The sequence below is a fragment of the Rhinolophus ferrumequinum genome, chromosome X, assembly GCF_004115265.2.
Source record: "Rhinolophus ferrumequinum isolate MPI-CBG mRhiFer1 chromosome X, mRhiFer1_v1.p, whole genome shotgun sequence".
In the NCBI taxonomy this organism is placed as follows: Eukaryota; Metazoa; Chordata; class Mammalia; order Chiroptera; family Rhinolophidae; genus Rhinolophus; species Rhinolophus ferrumequinum.
The window spans coordinates 100,768,080-100,788,970 of record NC_046284.1 but is presented as its reverse complement, the minus strand read 5'-3'; the positions used below and the strand labels follow the sequence as shown (position 1 = coordinate 100,788,970).

General features: G+C 37.2%; 1 protein-coding gene across 6 annotated transcripts in view; it reads right to left on the bottom strand.

Annotated features, from left to right (window-relative positions):
* Nucleotides 1–20,891, bottom strand: part of DMD (dystrophin) — a 2,143,628-nt gene that overhangs the window by 796,174 nt on the left and 1,326,563 nt on the right. For all 6 annotated transcript variants that reach the window (XM_033109718.1, XM_033109734.1, XM_033109713.1 and 3 more), the window contains exons 46-47: nucleotides 2,965–3,112; nucleotides 273–422 (exon numbers count right to left, since the gene is read on the bottom strand). In XM_033109718.1, coding sequence (XP_032965609.1) covers nucleotides 273–422; nucleotides 2,965–3,112 — 298 coding nt within the window. The remainder of the gene's footprint in view (nucleotides 1–272; nucleotides 423–2,964; nucleotides 3,113–20,891) is intronic.

Below are 20,891 nucleotides of genomic sequence, written 5' to 3'. Positions count from 1 at the left end.
ACCTGAAAACTGAATTAATTACTTTACCCCTTCTCCAGTCCAATTCTTTAGAATAATTCATGCAAAAGAATAGTGGTGTATATTTTTGGCATTTGGTCATTACTGTACCATCATCTACCATCACTTTCTCTCCATCCACAATAAATCATTTCACTAAAGCAAATGATCAGCTTAAAAAAAATCCACATACATTCCCCCCACCAATAAAACACCCATGGGAGAAAACAAACACTTGCAACATTTAACACATGTGACAAGGGAGATGGTCTAACCTTTATCCACTGAAGATTTGTCTGCTTGAGCTTATTTTCAAGTTTATCTTGTTCTTCTGGGCTTATGGGAGCACTTACAAGCACTGTTCCCCCGGTTTCATTTAATTGTTTTAGAATTCCCTGGCGCAGGGGCAACTCTTCTGCCAGTAACTGAAACAGACAAATGCAACAACTTTTAAAATGAATTACAGCACAATGCCAACTGCCTTGTCTTTGCCTCTATTGATTAACCTATCAAAACGAAGCAACTTGACCGAAGGCCCACCGGTACCTCAAATACCAACAGTTTTCTACAGAACACAGAGCTGATAGACTGAAACACCCACTCTCAAGTAGATAAACTTATCCTAGAAATGACCGGGATATCTCATCCCTCCGAATTTTTTTTTTTTTCCAAGAGAAAGATGTCATTTGGTATCAGCTTTAAAACAACACCCAAAACATGGTTAAGAGACTGAAAACACATCTCTATCAGAAATTGAACAGTCTGGATAAATTCATCATCCTTTCTGGTATTCAGCCTCCATCTTGTAACATACCACAGAATAAGAAATTTCATTATCATATTAAGAAATAACTAACATTGAGAACATATCAGGTACCAGGCACTGTGCTAAGCTCTTCACATCTATAACCTCAGTTCATTTGTATATAATAATTCTATCTAGTAGATCCTATTATCTTTATCTTATATAGAAGGAAACTGAAACAGAGGTTAAATACCAACAGAGAGGTTAAGTACCAGATTCAAGGACAAAAAAGTAGCAAGCAATGGAGCTGTGATTCAAACTTGGATGGTTTCATTCAAGAACCCTTAATTTTGTCTTTTCCACATGCTTGAATGTCTCTTATTCATTCAGCATCATATTATAAATGCTTTTCCCAAGATCTATAAAACCACCATGGTTTTAATAACTGTCTTTTATTTATTTCTGTCATCTACAGTTTTAGTGTCCAATACAGTACCACTAGCCACATGAGGCTATTTAAATTTAAATTAAGCTCAATAAAATAAAAACTCAGTTCCTCAGTCACACTAGCTACCTTTCAAGTACTCAAAAGGCACATACAGCAAATGGCTACTGAAATACATAATGAAGAACATTTCCATCATTGCAGAAAGTTCTGTTGGATACTGCTGATCTAGATTGCCTAGGGAAAAAAAATCAATTCATATTTATTAATAAGTGAATGCCACTAAACAGATCTCTTGAATGGGTTATCAATTATATTGCTATATATAACACTGAACACATTTTTAAAAAGATGAATTTTCAAGAACAGACTGAGTTCTTTCCATGACATAACCATATTCAAATGAACTTTTTTATTTTTGATTCTCAAATACCTAGTGCAATATCTGACATATAGTAGGTACTCAATATTTATTTACTGAATTAAGCAATATATTTTTAATTATATTGGGGTGACAATGGTTAGTAAAATTACATAGGTTCAAAGTGCACAATTCTATAATACATCATCTATAAATCCCATTGTGTGCTCACCACCCAGAGTCAGTTCTCCTTCCCTCACCATATATTTGACCCCCTTTGTCTTCTTCTACCACTCCCTCTCCCCCCTTACCCTCTGCTGACCACTAAACTGTTGTCTGTGTCTATGAGTTTTTGTTTCATTTGTCTTGTTCCTTTGTTGCTTTCAGTTTGACATCCCACATATGACAGAAGTCATATGGTTCTGAAATACTTTTAGTTTTATACTTTATCTTCTGTTCTGGTACAAATTTCTTGTTTCAGAGAAATAACTAGTTGACATTGGACTATAATTTGCATGTGCAAACCAACTGAATCATTGATAGAGGGGTAATTCCATTTCCCTTTGATTGTGTGACCTTGTAAAATAAGGATAATAGCAACCGTTTTGAAAAGTTTGATATGAAGATTAAATAAAATAGCAGATGTAAATACATCTAATACTTGGTACATAATAGAAGATGATTAAATGCGAATTTCCTTCTCCCTTTCACCTTCCTTTCAAGATTTAAAATAAAACCGGTCCCAAAGTGGTTCTTTCCTAAAACTAAAACCATGAAGGTTAATCCAACTGTACAATTAGAGCATGTCAGTCAGCCAGGTGAGGTAATCAGTGATAAGCAGACATGACAGTAGGAAGGCATGAAAAGCAACTTGAATAAAATGGATGTCTGTTCAACGGGTATAAGACTGTGAACCAACACCATGACCCCCTCCCACCCCCCGAAAAATAAAAAACAAAATATTGTTTCAGACAAACTGAGTACTTTTAATTAGAGGCTGAAGTAGTGGGATTGATTTGGCAATTAAGATCTTCCCTAAGAAATGAGATTCATGTCTATAAAGATTCTCTCCAGTTTTTAAAATAATTTGCAGCTGTGGATTTCTCCAATAAGTCTAAAATTAATTTCAAATTAGTTGTAAAAATACTGCCATGTATTTTACATATATATGTGTATCTATCTATCTAGATGTAGATATAGATATGTGTGTGTGTGTGTGTGTATACACACACGTATTTTAAAAATATATACATATTGGGAAATGCTGGGTTAAGACAAAATAAAGTTGTAAGAAAAACTAGTGAAGAACTATCAACAACCTAACGGACCGGGAATCAATGATTAAATAAATTAAAAAATAAATTCATATACTCTTTATACTAGTGGGTCCTGAGGGGTTTTAGAAAATGAAATTACCTTGACTTGTTCAAGTTTTTCTTTTAGCTGCTGCTCATTTCCAGGTTCAAGTGGAATACTAGTAATGCTATCCACTTCTTCCAACCATAAAACAAATTCATTTAAATCTCTCTGAAATTCTGACAAGATATTCTTTTGTTCTTCTAGCCTGGAGAAACAAGAATAAAATTGTTATAAATAACACATATCTCAAACGTTCTATTTTTTAAAAAACCAAACCAAACAAACAAACAAAAAGATCACGGCACACAGTTTTCAAGAATAGAAGCAATTTAAAAGCCGTTAATACAATTTTTAAGAACATTCATTCACGTTGAGCACAGCAATTTCAATATATCAAAATCTCTAAAATGTGAGATTAAACCCGGTCAAGAAAACAAAATTCTAATTTGAAAATTCGCACATTATTGTATTAAACCAGCGCAGTGTTTCACAACCTCAGCACGGCTGATGTTTAGGTTTGAATCATTCTTAGTGCTTAGGGGTTGTGTTGTGCATTGTAGGACGCTTAGCAGTATCCCCAGCCTGTTCCCACTGAATGCCAGTAGCGTCCCCCCGGTTGTGACAACCAAAAATCTGTTGTGGCATTGCCCCATATTCCCTTGGTGGGCAAGACTGCCCCTGGTTGAGAACCACTGCCCTAGAGCAAGTATATAATACGAAGTGGCATGTTTTAAAATGTTTAAAATAAAATGCACCTTTATGGAAAATTGTAGGGTAAAAGTAAAGACAAGGGGATTAAAAACACAAAATTATTACATGTTAAAATGTTTTCTAAATTAAGACTCACAATCCTTTTTAAGGAAAGGGGAAAACTGACTGAAAATACTTAACATATGTTGTACTAGTGGAAGTTTTTAATTATGGAAACACATATACTATGTTATTCAATTAACCACAAATGTATTCTTGCATATTGAATTGTAATACAGCTGAGCAAAATGATCTGCACTTGAAATAATTTACAATTGTTTTTGTTTTGTTGTCTTTTGGGAGCCAGTTTTGTTGTCTTGTAGGTAAGCTTTTAGTTGAAGTATAATACACATATAAGAAAGTGCACATATAACTATATAGTTCAATATAGTTTTAAAAACTGGACACACCAAAAAACCAGAAGATATTTGTACACCCCAAATTATCAGAAGTCCAGAGTCCCCTACCCCTTGTCCCTTATAGCTATATCCTGTCAACTTTGATTACTTTGCTTGTGTTAAACATTATGTATATGGAATCACACAGTATATACTCTTTGGTGACTTGTCTTTCTCATTCAACATATGGTTTACCATCATCCATGTTGTGTATAGATTAATTTGTTTATTCTCCTGGCTGTTCAGTATTGAATTGGATAAACATATAAATGTATGTCTGTTGGTGGGCATTTGGGTTGTTTTCATTTTGGGATTAATTTTTTTTTTTGCTTCAAGTTAACAAATATTTGTTGAGGGTTTACTAACTTCCAGGAACTCTAGTGGGCATTAGGATTAAAGATAGATATGTAGCTTGCTTTGAGGATCTCACAGTCCATGAGAGGAAACAAGCATATAAACCCAGGACTCTGATGGGATATTATAGGAGGATAAGGTATTTCTGAGGCAGGGCATAGGAGACGTCCCGGAGAAGATAATGGTTCATCTGGGTCTTGAAGTGTGAGGAGAGATTCCCATGTCTGGGAATAAGACAGAGCCTGGACCTAGAGAACATTATGTTAAGCGAAATAAGTCAGACAGAGAAAGATAAGTACCATGTGATCTCACTTATTTGCGGAATCTAAAGAAAAGAATAAGTGAATGAACTAATCAGAAACAGTTTTGGAGACAAAGAGGAAAAACTGAGGGTTGCTGGATGGGCGGGAAGGGTGGGGGGGTGGGGGGAGGGTGAGGGGATTGGAGGGCAGTCGGTGACCACAGGATGGCCACGGGGTTTGAAAATTAATCTGGGGAACGTAATTTGGTGGTTACCAGAGGGTAAGGGGATTGGGGGGTGGGGGATGAGGGTAAGGGGGATCAAATGTATGGTGATGGAAGGAGCTGACTCTCGGTGGTGAACACACAGTGTGATTTATGGATGATGTGATACAGAATTGCACACCTGAAATCTATGTAATTTTGCTAACAATTGTCACCCCAATAAATTAAAAAATAAAAAAAATAATAAAAAAAGACAGAGCCTGTCTCATTCACAGCCTGTGCAAGGACTGCGAGTTGAGAACTATAATTACACTCATTCCCCAAACCAGATCTGGTTATTGGATTTATCCTCATCTATAGTCAGTTTTGATCTTTGATGACAGCTTGTCTCAAGTCTATTCTGGGGCACATGAGGAGATATTCTCTTCCCTATCATTCTCAACACAGCTGATGCTAAGAAAACCCAAGTCATATTATGGGATCCTGTGAAAACCCAAGTTACAGGATGTCACTGTTGCACTCAAAACTCTTCTATTGCTTCCCAATTCATTCATAGCAAAAGCCAGTCACTACCTGCATTCTACAAGGCTCTAGATCCGTGCCTTCCAATATGGTAAGAACTGTCACCTGTGGCTACTGAGCACCTGAAATGACGTTAAGTAGAACTGAGATGCATTGTAAGGGCACAATACACACCAGATTCCAAACAGTACCAAAAAACGATCTCTAAACTTTCTTCTCACTTTTGCTCTAAACCTGACACTGCTCTGAAGATAAAACTATATTTAAAATTTTTAAAAAAGGAAAATATCTCATCCATACCTTTAATATAATGTACAGGTTGAAATAATACTTTCAATATATTGGGTTAAAAATATTCATTTTACCTGTTTCTACTTTTTTAAATGTGGCAACTAGAAAAATTTTAATTACATATCTGGCTCACCTTATTTTTCTATTGAAGAGCACTGATCTATAAAATCTGTTAATCCCCTCTCTTCTTTGCTCTCTGACCACATTTTCAGCTACTCTCCATTTCTCTTATCCCTTCTTGAGACCCCTGGCTTCCTTGCTGTGCTCCTCAAATACGCTAGGTGTGTCCCCACTTCTGAGCCTTTACACTTGCTGATTTTTCTGCCTAGAATGACCTCCCATCTAATATCAAACATGGCGATCTCCCTCACCTCCTGCAGGTCTTTCCTGATGATCCTACTTAAAATGACCTCTCTCCTCCCAAATTTCTATCCTTTCTTCCTGTTGTAGCTTTCTCTTTAGTTCTTAAATCTAACAGATACTATAATTTGGTTATTTTGTATATTACCCATCTCGCACACATAAAGTTAAGGTTCCTGGGGGCAAGGATTTTTGTCTCTTTTATGAGTATTTACTGCTGTAATCTTTGCTCCGGGAATGATGCCTGGCACAGAATAGATGCTAAATAAATAACGGTTACATGGATGAATTCTGCTGTCATTCTTTTCAATTCTGTATGCATTTCGATTTTTAAAGAATCTTTCCCATTCTTCGCAATACTGATCTCAAAACATGGCCTAATTTACTCACCAATGTACACGACAGTATTTCACCGAATTAAATACACCTTCAGTTGCAGGTCATATAGTACCATCCTAAGTACTACTGGGCTTTGACGGGGGCATGGGAAGCGGCAGATGCTGCTGATTAATCAAAATGATCACTTAGAAGTTTTATTTTACTAAGCAACTGCTCTTTTAGATTTATTTACATTTTTGTCATCTATTCCTCTTGCATGTGCAAAAAAAGTAAATTATAAGTGAAAACCTTGGTGAGGGGTTCCTAAAATGTCCTCATAGAGTCTGAGTCTCCCATATCACGTTTCCCTTCAGAGTAACAGATGTCTGGCCTTTTCCACACAATATCATCCTCTGTGATATCCAGAGTGTTGACAACATAGCGTTTCTTAAGAGGTCTCCACTACTGTTTCTTGGATTTGCTTCTAAACCACATGTGCCCAGACCAGCAGAAATTGTAAAACCATCCTGAATTCAGTGATGTTAATGCAATAAAATGTGCACATTAGAATGGATGAATTTTGGTTAGTTTGCACAGCCTGCCCCCACCGACATAATGACACAGGTTCTTCTAGCTGCCACCATGTTGTTGGTTGTTTCAGGATTTGAAAAAAAAATTCATAATGTGGCAGTTTACTGTTCTCATTTGTTTGTAATGATGAATGGATATGAGTATAATTGCCATTATCTACCTGATGACTGAGCTGATTTTCTGTTAATAAAGTCAATAAAGTTTCAGCATTAATTTCCATGGGAATTAATGTTTGATGATACGAGTTCTTGCCGATGACAAATACTTTGGCCCCTCGTGTACATATAAAGCAAGGAAGCCAACATGAATGTCTAATGTCCACGTTACTGGTTAGTGAAGTGTTTGAGATTTATGGGGGAAGGGTCAGGAGATGAGGCTGGTGAGGTGGCTGGAGGCCGGATTATGAAGAACCTGGAAAGTTTTGTTTTAATCTGTAGGTGGTGAACTATTTCAAGGTTTGGCATAGGGCAAGATTTGTTTCATCCAAAGCTCACTTTGGCTACTCTGTGGAGAAAAAATGTGGGCAAGGGTGGTAAGAAAACAGACTGAGGCATCAAGCAAGAGAATATCACATTGAGCCAGGTGACAAAGTAATAAAGGGCCAAGTTATGAATATGTAGCAAGGGAAAAGGAAAAGACAGGATATGTTTAAAATGTAGAAGAATCAACAGGATTTGTGGATAAAAAGAGAGATAGTATCACTAGCTAATAATTACTGAGCACGTATTACATGGCAGCCACTGAATCAAGTACCAACTCCTCATGTTACTACTATGACATGGGTACAACATGAGGCTCAGTATTTTGCCTGAGATCATACAGCAAATAGGTAAGTGGTCAATCCAGTGTTCAATCCTGGATCATCTGGGTCCAGAGTCTGTGCTCTTCACCTGTTCAGCATACTAAATCTGGTCTAGGAGTACCCCCACCTTACCTGGCTGAGGAGATGGTATTTCCTCCAGCTAAGAGTGCATTCCATTGTATTAGATATTTAGGGCAAATTACTAGTTTAAAAAAAAAGATCTGGAGCTCGGGGAGAGAGGAGAGCTAAAAGTATGGACTTCAGAGGCATCAGCAATGATTAGTTGGATCAAAAGTGGTAAACGAGCTTTTGAACTAATAACGTACACTTCACATTCGGCCTCTTCTGAGTCCATCTTCTCTTCATTTTCCGATTAATGATTGGCAATTCTACCTCCTGCTTATTTAAATTGAAAAATGAAAGAAGAAAAGGTCCATTTCACAGCTATTCCTTAATTACTTATGGCTGGGGAACCAGTGGCTCCTGTTTCTCCTGCTTTGACATGGAAAGCCAAAGAAATGCCTAGGGGGTTCTTCTGGCCCCTCCAAAAGCTACATAGACCTGTGAAGGATTTCTTCGGCTCAACAAATATTCAGTGGAAGGAGAACATGATTTTCCCTTCTTGCGTTCTACATACTTCTCTTCAGTGATTACCCTGAAGACCCTACCTTTGACTTTAGAGAGTTGAAAGGGGGGAGGGAGGGAACTGACCCTCACCACAAACACAGAACTCCCCACAAAGCGAACCAATTTCATCCCATCTGAGTCCTCTTAACGTTGACTGGGACACGGGGTACAGAGGAGGTTGGAAATTGGATAGTGGGCATAATTCCACTGTGACTTCTCATTAAACTCTGTGGGGAAGTGGCTGGTTTCAATTGCTGGCAGCTTGTTTTAAAATGTGGGATAACACCATTTTCCCTCAGACTGTGGACTTTGAAGCAATTCTGGAAGAAAGAAAAATACCACTGTAGACATCCTTTATTTGTTAAAGTGTATAAGAAGGATCAAATCTTTGGGTCTAGGTTTCAAGGGTATTTGTCAGTCCATCTCATCTTTTTTTTTCTACTCTCTTTGCAAACCTTTGTCTCCTTTAGTATTTGACTCATTTTGCACAGTGTCCCAAATACTGAGGCAAATTTATTTTTGCCAATCTTCCTCATTTTTGTTAAGTACAATCTTGCTAAAAATCTAATTACGTTTGTAAAACCTACCGAGATGGGTAAAGCTTTTTCCAACCTTTATCTAGCAAGTGATGATTTCAGGGAGAAAACAATCCCAAAACCCAACAAAAAGAGGAGAAATGTACTTATTCACTGTAATTGAGATTTATATATTTAACTAGGATCAAAGTCTATCACCATTCTGTACTTATTTTCTTCATTTAATATTCTATTGTATTTCCTTAGGTCATTAATTATTCTTAGAAAAAATGACTTTTAAGATGTGAATAATGAGCCATTTACGGGTACACCATATTTTACCATTCTTCTGTTATTAGGTATTTCGTTTGGTTCCAGTTTTTCATTATAATAAATAACGTTATAACAAATACATTTGTTTATACACTTTGGCTCACATATCTGCTCATTTCCTTAGAATAAGGAAGAAACGTTAACTGTGAGAATACTAAAGATTTAGATACACATCTCTAAATTTCTTTGCAGTGGTGGTAGTAAGAACACTCATACACTTCCACCAACAGTGTATTGTAAAATACTGTCTCAACACACATTTACCACTATTGAACATTATGATCTATATACTTGATAGAAGAAAAATAGTTTGTTATGGATTTCTTCACATTCATTAATAGAAAAGTTGAAAAAAATTTGTGTATGTGTGTATACCCATTTCTGTGTCTACTGTCAATTGTCTGCTGTCTGTTGCCCATTTTCCTCAGCATTTTGTTTGTAAGAGCTCTTTTCATGTTTTCTTAAAAGTATATTTATTGAGAATATTTTTCCTGTTTCCCTTTCACTTTTTAGCTTTTTAACTACATTTTTGTTTGCTTCTAAATAAAACTTTATCAATTTCTTTCTTTGTTACTTCTTTAATTGATACTGCTCTGAAAATTGTGACCATCCTATAATCGTTTAGACATTCACCTTTACTTCATTCTTGATCCCTTAATCTTAATTAAAACAAAACAAATCAATATTTTTTTACTTTTTATAAATATTATTTTATAATAATTTCAAGTGTACAGCATAGTGGTTAGACATTTATATAATTAAAGAGGTGATTTCCCCTAACTAGTCGAGTACCCACCTGGCACTATACATAGTTATTACCGTATCATTGACTATATTTCCTATGCTTTACTTTATTATCACCATGACAATTTTGTAACTACCAATTTTTATTTCTTAATAGCTTCACCTTTTTTACCCTGCCCCTCAACCGCCCTCCCATCTATCACCCCAATAAATCTAGTACCTATGTAACACCATACATAGCTATAATATTATTGACTATATTTCTTATGCTATACCCTACATCCCCTTAACTACTTTTTAATAAACAATTTGTACTTCATAATCCCTTCCCCTTAGTCAACCCCTCTCTCATCTGGCAACCATCAAAATGTTCCCTGTATCTGAGTTTGTTTTGTCCTTTAGATTCCACATATAAGTGAAATCACATTGCATCTGTCTTTCTCTGACAAACTCCACTCAGCACAACTCCCTCCAGGTCCACCCATGCTGCCACAGATAGCAAGAATCCATTCCCTTCCACGGATGAGCAATGTTCCACTGTATACACGTACCATCTCCTCTTTATCCATTCATCCATCAACAGACACCCAGACGGCCTCCACATCTTGGCCATTGTAAACAATGCTGCAATGAATATATGGATGCACATGTCCCCTCCAAGTAGCGTTTTGGATTTCTTTGGGTAAATACCAAGAAGTGGGATTACCAGGTCCTTCTTTGTCTTTGTTTTAGAGTCTATTTTGTGTGGTATAAGTATCGCTAGCAAGCTTTTTTTTTTTTTCCACTTCCACTTTCATGAAATATCTTTTCCCCATCCCTTTACTTTCAGTTTGTGTGTGTCTTTCGATTTGAAGACCGTCTTATAGGCAGCATATGTAAGGGTCTTGTTTCCTTATCCATTCAACCCCCCTATCTTTTGATTGGAGCATTTAATACATTTATATTGAAAGTAACTGTTGATAGATATGTAGGTATTACCATTTTATTATTTACATTTTTGGTTATTTTTTAAATCTTAAAGAAGTCCCTCTAAGACTCCTAGTAATTCTGGTTTGGTGTTGGTGAACTCCTCTAGCTATTCCTTGTCTGGGAAGCTCTTTATCTGTCCTTCGATTCTAAATGATAGCTTTTCTGGGTAGACTAATCTTGGTTGTAGGTCCTTGCTTTTCATCCCTTTGACTATTTCCTGCCAATGCCCTCTGACCTGCAAAGTTTCTGTTGAGAAATCAACTGACAGTATTATGGGAGCTCCCTTGTAGGTAACTAACTGCTCTTCCCTTGCTGCTTTTAAGATTCTTTCTTTGTCTTTAATATTTGGCATTTTAATTATGATTTGTCTTGGTGTGGGCCTCTTTGAGTTCATCTTGCTTGGGACACTCTGCACTTCCTGGGCTTGTAGATTTATTTCCTTCACCAGGTTAGGGAAGTTTTCTATCATTTCTTCAAATAGGTTCTCAGTTCCTTGCTCTCTCTCTTCTTCTGGTACCGCTATGATGCAACTGTTGGTATGCTTGATGTTGTCCCAGAGGCCCTTTAAACTATCCTCATTTTTTTCGATTCTTTTTTTCTTTTTGCTGTTCTGCCTGAGTGTTTTCTACTATCTTATCTTCTAAATCGCTGATTCGATCCTCTGCTTCATCTAATCTTCTGATGATTCCCTTGAATGTAGTCTTTATTTTAGTTATTGTATTCTTAATTTCTGACTGGTTCTTTTTTTATGTTTTCTATCTCTATTTTTATGTTTCCTATCTCTTTTTTGAAGTTCGCCCTGAGATCACTGAACATCCTTATAACCAGTGTTTTGAACTGTGGGTGTGGTAGATTGCTTATCTCTATTTTGCTCAGTTCTTTTTCTGGAGCTTTGTTCTGTTCTTTTATTTGGGATATGTTTAACTCCCCATTTTGCCTGCCTCTCTGTGTTTGTTTCTATGTATCACATAGGGCTGCTATGTCTCCTGGTCATAGCAGAGTAGCCTTATGTAGTAAAAGTGCTGTGGGGCTCATTGGCATAGTCTTCCTGGTCACCTGAGCTGGGTACTCCACATGTGTCTCTTGTGTGGGTTGTGTGTGTCCTCCTGTCATAGTTGAGCCTTGGTTGCTGTTTGTACATCAGTGGGAGGAATTGACCATTGGGTTGATTGGTTGTGAGGACTAATCGTGACTACAGTGGAGGAGCTGTTGTGCAGGGGCTGATCCTATTGAGCAGCATTCACTTTAGCAGGGTTCTGGTGACTGCCCAGTCTGTCCTTTGGGTGTGTTGTGCCTGGAGGCAGCTGGATGATGCACTGGCTGGGTCTGAAGCTTGCCATTGGGTGTGCCAGTCCAAGGGCATCCTGGAAGGGGCTCCACCACAGGCCAAGTTCAGCAGCAGCCTGTGCCCTGCCCAGGGCCACCTGGCATGAGCCCCGAAGCAATCTGCAGATAGCTGCCACCAACACTGGGCTTGGAAGTGTCACATGAGGCCAAGCCATGATCCAAGGCTGGCTATCACTAGTGCCAGGCTTAGGGCTGCTCAGCCAGAGGTATGGGACGTGACGAGACCAAATGCTGCTTGTTTGGGTTTGTGAACCTTTGAGAAATTTTAGGAAAGTCCGAAGCATGAGTCAAGGTAGGCCGTTTATAGAAAAGCCACTGGAAGGAGTTTGGGTGGGCTCAAAAGTTGGGTGGGGAAGGGTCTCAGAATCACCATGACAGAGCTAACAAATGGTGTTAGCAAGGTTAATGGAGACTCAGATATGGCAGTCGTCTCCAACTGCATGCTAGGAAGGGGCAGGGCTTAACAAAGAAACAATGACTTCTGCCAGCTCCTCCATCAGGGGGAGAAAGCTCCAGCCTTCACTGTGAAGCCAGAAAACTCAGTTCCTTCTTGCATGTCCCTGGTGCTTTTCGAGCTGCTGTCCCAGCACTGGAGATCAGAGAGAGTGAGACGGTCAGTGAGTAAGTCTGTGCACAGTCCCTTTAAGAATGCCTGGGACTGCAGCCACCCCCTGTCTCATCAGCCACAGGGAGAAATCTCTCCCCAGCACTGAAACCCTGGGATGGGGAGCCTGGTGTGGTGCTGAGACCCCTGGCTCCTTCTGGGGTGACCTCCACAGCCGAGATATCCCTCCTGATTTTTAATGGTCACAGGTGGGTGTGGACCAGCCCATTCCACGTCTCTGTCCTTCCTACCAGTCTCAATGTGACTTCTTCTGTATGTCCTTAGTTGTAGGGCTTTGGTTCAGCTAGAATTCAGGCAATTATCAATGATGATTGTTCTGTGGTTTGCTTGTAATTTTGATGTGGTCGTGACAAGAGGTGAGCACAGCATTTACCTACTCTATCATTTTGACTGGATCCTCCATCAAATTCTTAATACATCTCAAATTTATATAGAGTTTAATTTCTGACCTTGAATGTAATTTAAGAAATTGATATTTTTCCTAGCACAATCTAGTCTCTGCTGATTTGTGGTGATTTCTTCATTATATTTTATATTTTTACATGTAATAATATTCTGTTTGCTGATCCACTATGCCAATCTATAAAAATGTGACAGTAATACACTACTTCAACCATTGCAGTTTAAAAATATGTTTAATTTCTGGTAGGTTAATCCCCTCCCCTGACTTAGCTATTCTAATTTATGTAATACAGGCATCATTTGGTCAAATTACAAAATAAATTTCATTGGGAACTTTGATAGGGATTCCATTAAATCTATAAATTAACGGGCAAACATATACTGTCTTTCCAGTATAAATCTGTTAAATTTTCTATATTTACAGTGTATTTAGACAATGAGAGTAGTATCTGGGACTCATCCATGCACTTTAAATAATTAAGTATGTTTTCTATTTAACCTTCAGCATCAGTTTGAAATGCAGTGACTTGTGTATGATGTTATGGATATTAACGGTATACTAATTTAGAAAACTCTTAAGAACCCCTAGCTAGAATAAATCATCAGTTAAAAAGTAAAAGGTTTGTCTAAGCTATTTTCCACAATCCTTAAAAAAAATTTTTTTTACACAATGTTGGTGCAAACTTTTTTTCTAATGATTTATTTACTTTTTTTAAAGTATAGTATCTTCTGTTTAAATATGAAAACGTGTGGTAGTCATTTCTTGGCTAGGTTTTTTTTATTTTATTTTATTTCTTTATACTTTGAAATAGAAAAAAAGATGGTGCCCCCAAGCCCTCTGGGACCTTGTTATAATCTGCTTTTTCAAGCGCATGTGTTTTCTGAAATTTCAAAAGCCTCGGTTTGAAGTTTTAAAAGCTGCAATTTGAATTTATATATTCAGATGATTGCAGAAAAGTGAAGGAACACAGTTAGCATTTCCAGGCTCGTCTCTTGACAGAACAGTTTAAGCATGCTTTATATTGGCATTCATCACATGAAGTGTTATTTCTTTGTTTACCTACTCACTTAATGCTTATGGTAGGATTTATTCAGGCATGCGGTAGTAATAATAATGAATGGGATATTTAACATTACCCATCTGCAATTAAATGCTAAATATTTTACTTTTAGAGGCATTTCAATACATTTAGCTATTTTTTTTTAAAAGAACGGCTTCTGTTTGAAATATTGGCTCTGTTGCCTTTTACATTATAAATGCTCTTAATGCAATTGAAGGAAGCACATATTATGAAGGGAGAGATCTGTGTAATCAGAAAGGAAGCGCTACCAATGTATTGCTTAATCCAATGAATTTCACATTAACTCTTAATGAACCTATCCTGTGAGGCTGTACTTATGGTAAGAGGAAAGGACTGCAAAATCACAGGGTGTGATTTTAGGCGGGACAGTCTACCAAGTGTTTTAGGCCAAGTGCTGGATTTGAATCTCGTTTAATACTCAATATACCCTTTGCATTGCTTTCCTAAGATTCCCAATGAAGTAATTGAAGCAGATGGGAGGAGGGTTGGGGGGCTTGGTGAAAAAGGTAAATGGAATAAAAAGTACTAATTGGCATTTACAAATTAGTCACAGGGATGTAAAGTACAGCATAGGGAATATAGTGGGTAATATTGTAATAACTATGTATGGTGTGAGCTGGGTACTTACTAGACTAATTTGGGAATCACTACATAGTTATGTAAATATCTAATCACTAGGCTATACACCTGAAACTAATATAATATTTTGAAAGTCAACTGTAAGTGAAAAAAACAAAACAAAATAAAAAAGAAATTGAAGCCTCAGAGATTTATATACCCTATATATCCAAATATAAGGTGACTATCCCATTTTTCCAAATGAGTAGTTCCGAAGTTTTTTATCAACTGTAATACAGAAACTTTGGCAAGTGTAGCTAGAATCAGCACGTGTTTATGTGTAATGCTTAATTCATTAATTTGATTGTGCATACTAATTTAAAATGATATAAAATATATTAGAAAGATCACATTTCCCCATTCATAGTTTATCCAACAATTGTGTAAACATTCTTGACATGCATCTTCAACACTGGGACTGTCATCCTGATGGATGAACTTTCTGACGCACCTAATTCAGTTTTCTAGATGCTATCATCTTCACGTCTATCCATTTGGCCTGAGGTGCAGTACTGCTGAATCCATCTGTAATGTTCTCCTGGAAATTTTATTCCAAGCCATAAGCACACATTTACATAACATAAGACAGTTTTATGTTATGTAAAGACAGTTTTCTTTTTTTCCCCGTGCCATATGTCCATGAGCTACACAATGCAACCACATCCTGAGTTGCTTTTAAAATAATCTTTCTAGAGCTTGTTTACAATGGCAGCCAACTCTTGAAATCGTGATGTCATACCACTGAAGTTAATCACTACTTCTGTTAAATTGGTTTTCTTCTTGTTTTTTTCTCCTCTCCTCTATCAAGCAACTTCTACAAGCAACCAAAATAAGCATCAAATGAGATTAAGCCAATATGTCTTTCCCAGACAGTACTTTGTTGTTTTGATCAAAATAAAACAAGTGAGGATCTTGTAATTTGAGAAACTTTAGAAGGATTCAAATATAAGGTATCTCTTAAGAAAAAAAAAGAAAAACACATTTGTATTTAGGCACACACTGTACCTTCCCAAGGTCATTTCCTCTTTGGACATTGTCAGAACCAGAACCCAGGCATTAAGTCTATTTTTAAACCAATATGACTCTCATATCTGGTTAGTACATAAGAGTTATACAATTAGACATTCATTCATTTGCCTACAGTTTGTGCCTTATTAAAATGAAATGTTCCTGAGAGGGATAGCCTATCAAGGCTTCTCAGTCATTTAGTTTTCAATATTAAGGAAAACAGAAGCGACTTGTGAGTAGATGTGGAGAACGAGAAGGGAAATCATGAAGCGTTAGCAGTGAGAGTTACTGAAAGGAAAAGAAGTCCAGAACTAAGCTGTTCAAGTTATTAGTTGAGTGTACGAACTTGGACAAGTTACTTAACCTCTACAGGCCTCAGTTTCCTCACCTTAAAAGTGAGATGATAAACATGTCGTAGTCTGGTTGTGTGGATTAAATTTGCTCTCAGAAACCCCAGTTTCAGTCTAGTGCTTCACTAATAGTCAGCATTCAACAAATGGTAGGAAAAAATTAAGAAATTTTAAGAAGGGGGGAATGTGGATACTGAACTGCTATTTCTATCTCAAAATTTTGCCTATGCCAACATACCTATATACATGAAAGTATTTATAAAGCATGTATGAGTACACAGAGGGACTATTTGAATTTGAGCTCTTGGATGAGCCAGTTAACAGCTCTATTTCTCTCTCCAGACAAACTTCTTTGACAAATTTTGTTGGGGACACACAATTAGAGTCAAAATTCAATCTGTGAGTAAATGTGCCCCCAGATGAGACTACTTCTAGGTGAACTAGGTGTATGATTACAATGCCACCAACATTTATTGAAGGTCTACTAGTGTCTAATGATATGGCAGTGAATATAGGCAATGATCATTGCCTTCGTGGAGCTTACATTCTATTGGGGAGAGGGGAACAGACAATAAATAAGGTAAAGAAATGAAATATACCGGGGGTGCCAAAAACATGTCTACAAGTGGACACTTTGGTCAACGTTGCTCAAGCAGTAGTTCGCCATCATCAGAAGTGTCCGGACGCTGATGGTAACCACTTTGACCACCTCTGGTAATTGCAGAAGTCAAACGTGACTTGCATTCATCTTTTGTTATCGGTATATATTTATTACAATTTTAATAGATTTTTCCTTTCTTAAAACGTGTATACAATTTTTTTGGCACCCTCTGTATAGATTGTGATATAGTGGTATAAGCACTACAGAGTAAAAAAAAAAATGAAGGAAGAGAACGAATATTGAGTGGAGCTGGAGGGTGGTTGCAATTTTATAAAGGGTGGTCAAAGAAGGCTTCATTGAGTGAAGTCATCATGGTAGAGACTGGCTAGCTGCTGATTGGAAAACTTGTCCTCTTCTTTTAACCATGAAGCTAGCTCTCTTTTCCCATCGTCCCTTGCCATTAAGTGTGGCTACATAACTGAATTCTAGCCACTGGAGTGTGTGCAAAAGTGCTGCTCATTGATTCCAGGCCTGGCTCACAACTTCACCTCCACACATGTGATATTCCTTGTTCTTTCTTGCTCATGTAGAAAAGCACAGCAATTTTGAAAGCCACATGTTAAAAATGTCCAAGCCACAAAATCAATGTAGCCTCGGTCTCTGATTCACAATTTGGAGGGGAGGTGCTTGCTGGTCTGAAGTGACTTTTTGAATTTGGCATCAGTAAGGAGTTTCTACTGTGTTAAACCACTGAAATATGCTTTTTTTTTTTTTTTTAAAAAAAAAAAACAGTTGCTTGAATTAAGTTAGGTAACAAAGGAGGTCAGGCAATAAGCCATGCAAATATTGGGGGAAAGAGCACAGGAAACAAGTAGAAAGGTCCTAAGGCAGGAGTTTGGTCAGAATGTTCCCAGAACAACAAAGAAGTAGAAAAAAAATGTTTGGAACAGAATGAGAGAAGGGGAGAGTAGTATTAGGAGATGAAGTCAAAAAGCTGAATCTTAAGGGATTTTTTTCTAGAATCCCAAGGCTTTCAGAATTCATATTGACCATCAAATTCACTTCTTAGATAAAAAGAAATTCCAGAATAATCTTTTTATGAAATCCCAGATTGAACTTCGTTCTCCAGCCCCACTTTAATAGGTTCAATTAACTAATCGAACCCCAGAATTTCTTCTATACTTTTGTTATGTGCTGTCTACACGGGTGCTGGAATACATTTCTGAAAACACTGAGGATGCTTTAGACCTTTATCTATCGGAGGAAGAGTGACACAATTTATTAGTAAAGCTTGTAATAAAGCCATTACCATCTGGTGGAAGATCGAATGAAGAGTGAATGACCTCAGTTTTTCTGGTTTCAATCATGGCTAGGTTTTTCCCTTCCCAGACATTTAAAACACTATCATCTTCTCTCCCAAGCTGGCTCCTCCGTCAACCTCCATGGATTGGCTCTGCCAGCTCTCAGTCTCTCAAGCCAGAAATCTGAGAGGCAGCCTTAATTCTTCCCTGTCCCTCACTCCCACAATGTGTCAACAAATGTGTTCTCATAATTGTACTTGAGATAGCTCCCTTGAATCTGCCCACTTCTTTCTATCCTCCGCGCGCCACTGCTTCTTTCTCCTATTTTCTCTATCTGGATTACTGAGGCTATTCCCTAATCGGATTCTGCCTCCTACCTTGTCATCTTCCTGTCCATTCTCAAAACTTCAGAATGAATTCTCTTTCTAAAATATGTCATAAGGAATAGAGACAGTGGAAATGGAATGGTTCTATGTGATGTCAGATGGGTAGTAGATTGGGGCAGGGAGGTTATTACTTTGTGAGGGGTATAAATGATAAATGTCTAATTATTACAGTATTCTGTACACATGAAACTAATTAAAAAAATTAATTAAAAAAATAAAGTACGTCTCTGAGCATACCCTCGCAACTTCAATAACTCCTTAGTGCCAAGGGATAAAATCCAACTTAACATGGATCAAAAAGCTCTTTATGATCTGATCTCTACTTCTTTTTCTTCACCTTTCTTTGCACTCCACAATCCACTGAACAACTTATTCTTCCTTGAAATTCAATACGATATCCATTTCAGGACTTAGCATACTCTGTTCCCTCTGTCTGAGATGCCCTTCCCCATGTCTTCATCTAGATCACATCTAGTTACATTTCCAATCTCAGGTTAGCCATCACCTCCTCTACAAAGTTTTCCTCAATTCATCAACACCTACTTCTGTGTCACGTGTAAGTTATGGCCCTGTTTGTAGTCCCACAGCTACTCATAATTTTTCTGTCACAGGGCATATGGTAATTTTCTATGTCTGTCAATACACTGCAAGCACCATAAGGACAGGCATTCTGTCTATTGTGATGATACTGTTGTTCTCAGTAACTAGTATATAGTATTTGTTTTATTCTTAAATTCACAATCTCAGAACGACACCACCTTAACTGTGTATCTGAGAGTAATAACATTATTCATATTATCCCTGGGAGATTTACCATGAAAAACAAAGTGTGTATTATGGGAGGTAAGTTCTGTGTAAATTAACTAAATTAAACTGAGGAATGCTATATACTGGAGATTTCCAAACGATAGACCATGAACCAAATCCTGCCTGCCACTTGTTTTTGAAACGAAAGTTTTATTGGAACCCAGCCACATCCATTCATTTACATATCATCTATGACTGTTTCACACAACAGCAGAGTTAAGTAGTTGCAACAGAGACTGGAAGGCTCACAAAGCCAAAAGCATTTACTATCTGGCACGTTACTCAAGTTTGCTGACATCTGCTATGTACTAAATCCCTTTCTTAGACACATACAAGGGAATTACAGGTATGAGAATTCTCATAGAAGAAAATCTTTTTAATCTTTTTAACCCAGTTATGTGTGATCATGAAAATGTGTACAGCCATTAAAAATCCCCTTTACTCTTTGAAATAATTATTAACAGTTTACCCAATTAGTATTTCACAGGACATAATAACATGGGGATGGCTAATATGAAAACTAGACATTGCGTCTGATTATAAACATTTATTCTGTTTAAATTTTCTGAAATTTCCTAGTATAAGAAGTGACGTTTACTTAGCTTAGAATCAAACATAGAAAATACTTACCATATTTCCCCGAAAATAAGACCTAGCCGTACAATCAGCTCTAATGCATCTTTTGGAGCAAAAATTAATATAAGATTCGGTCTAATATTGTAGTAAAATAAGACCTGGTCTTACATTATATTATATAAGACCCGGTCTTATATTATAGTAAAATAAGCCCGGGTCTTATATTAACTTTTGCTCCAAAAGACGCATTAGAGCTGATTGTCCAGCTAGGTCTTCGTTTTGGGGAAACACGATAGTAAAAAAGCCCCAGCCTTTGCCTCCTTTTCTTCTTCTTTGCTCTTACTTTATTTAAGTTTGTTTCCTTATTTTTCTGTTTCTTCCTAATCCAAAATTGACTTTATCACTTCTTTTATAATTTCACATCCTTTTTTTTTGGCGACTCTGTCTTTTTCTGTGAGTTTTATAGTGACTTTTATTGTTGTGCCTGTATTTTGAATTCTTCAGGGTACTTGTAATTTCCACCCCCCGTGAAATGTCATCTATTGTCTGGCACTATGTACATTTCCAGTGGAATATAAATACATTGTATAGACAAGGAAAAACTAAAGCTCCTTAGAGAGAAAGAACATATTTTGCTCATCACTTTCATCCTGGCGAAGAAAGGGCAAAGGGGATTTCTATTTGATTTATTTAAAATCTACACACAACTCCAGGTAAGTTCTTTAGAAACACAGGCTACTATACATTAAAAGACTACAGCCACAGGAGGTACAAGATCAGTTACATCCCCTCAAACAGTATTTCCTGAAGTGTAGTCTGGGGATCCCTGGAAATCCTTGAAA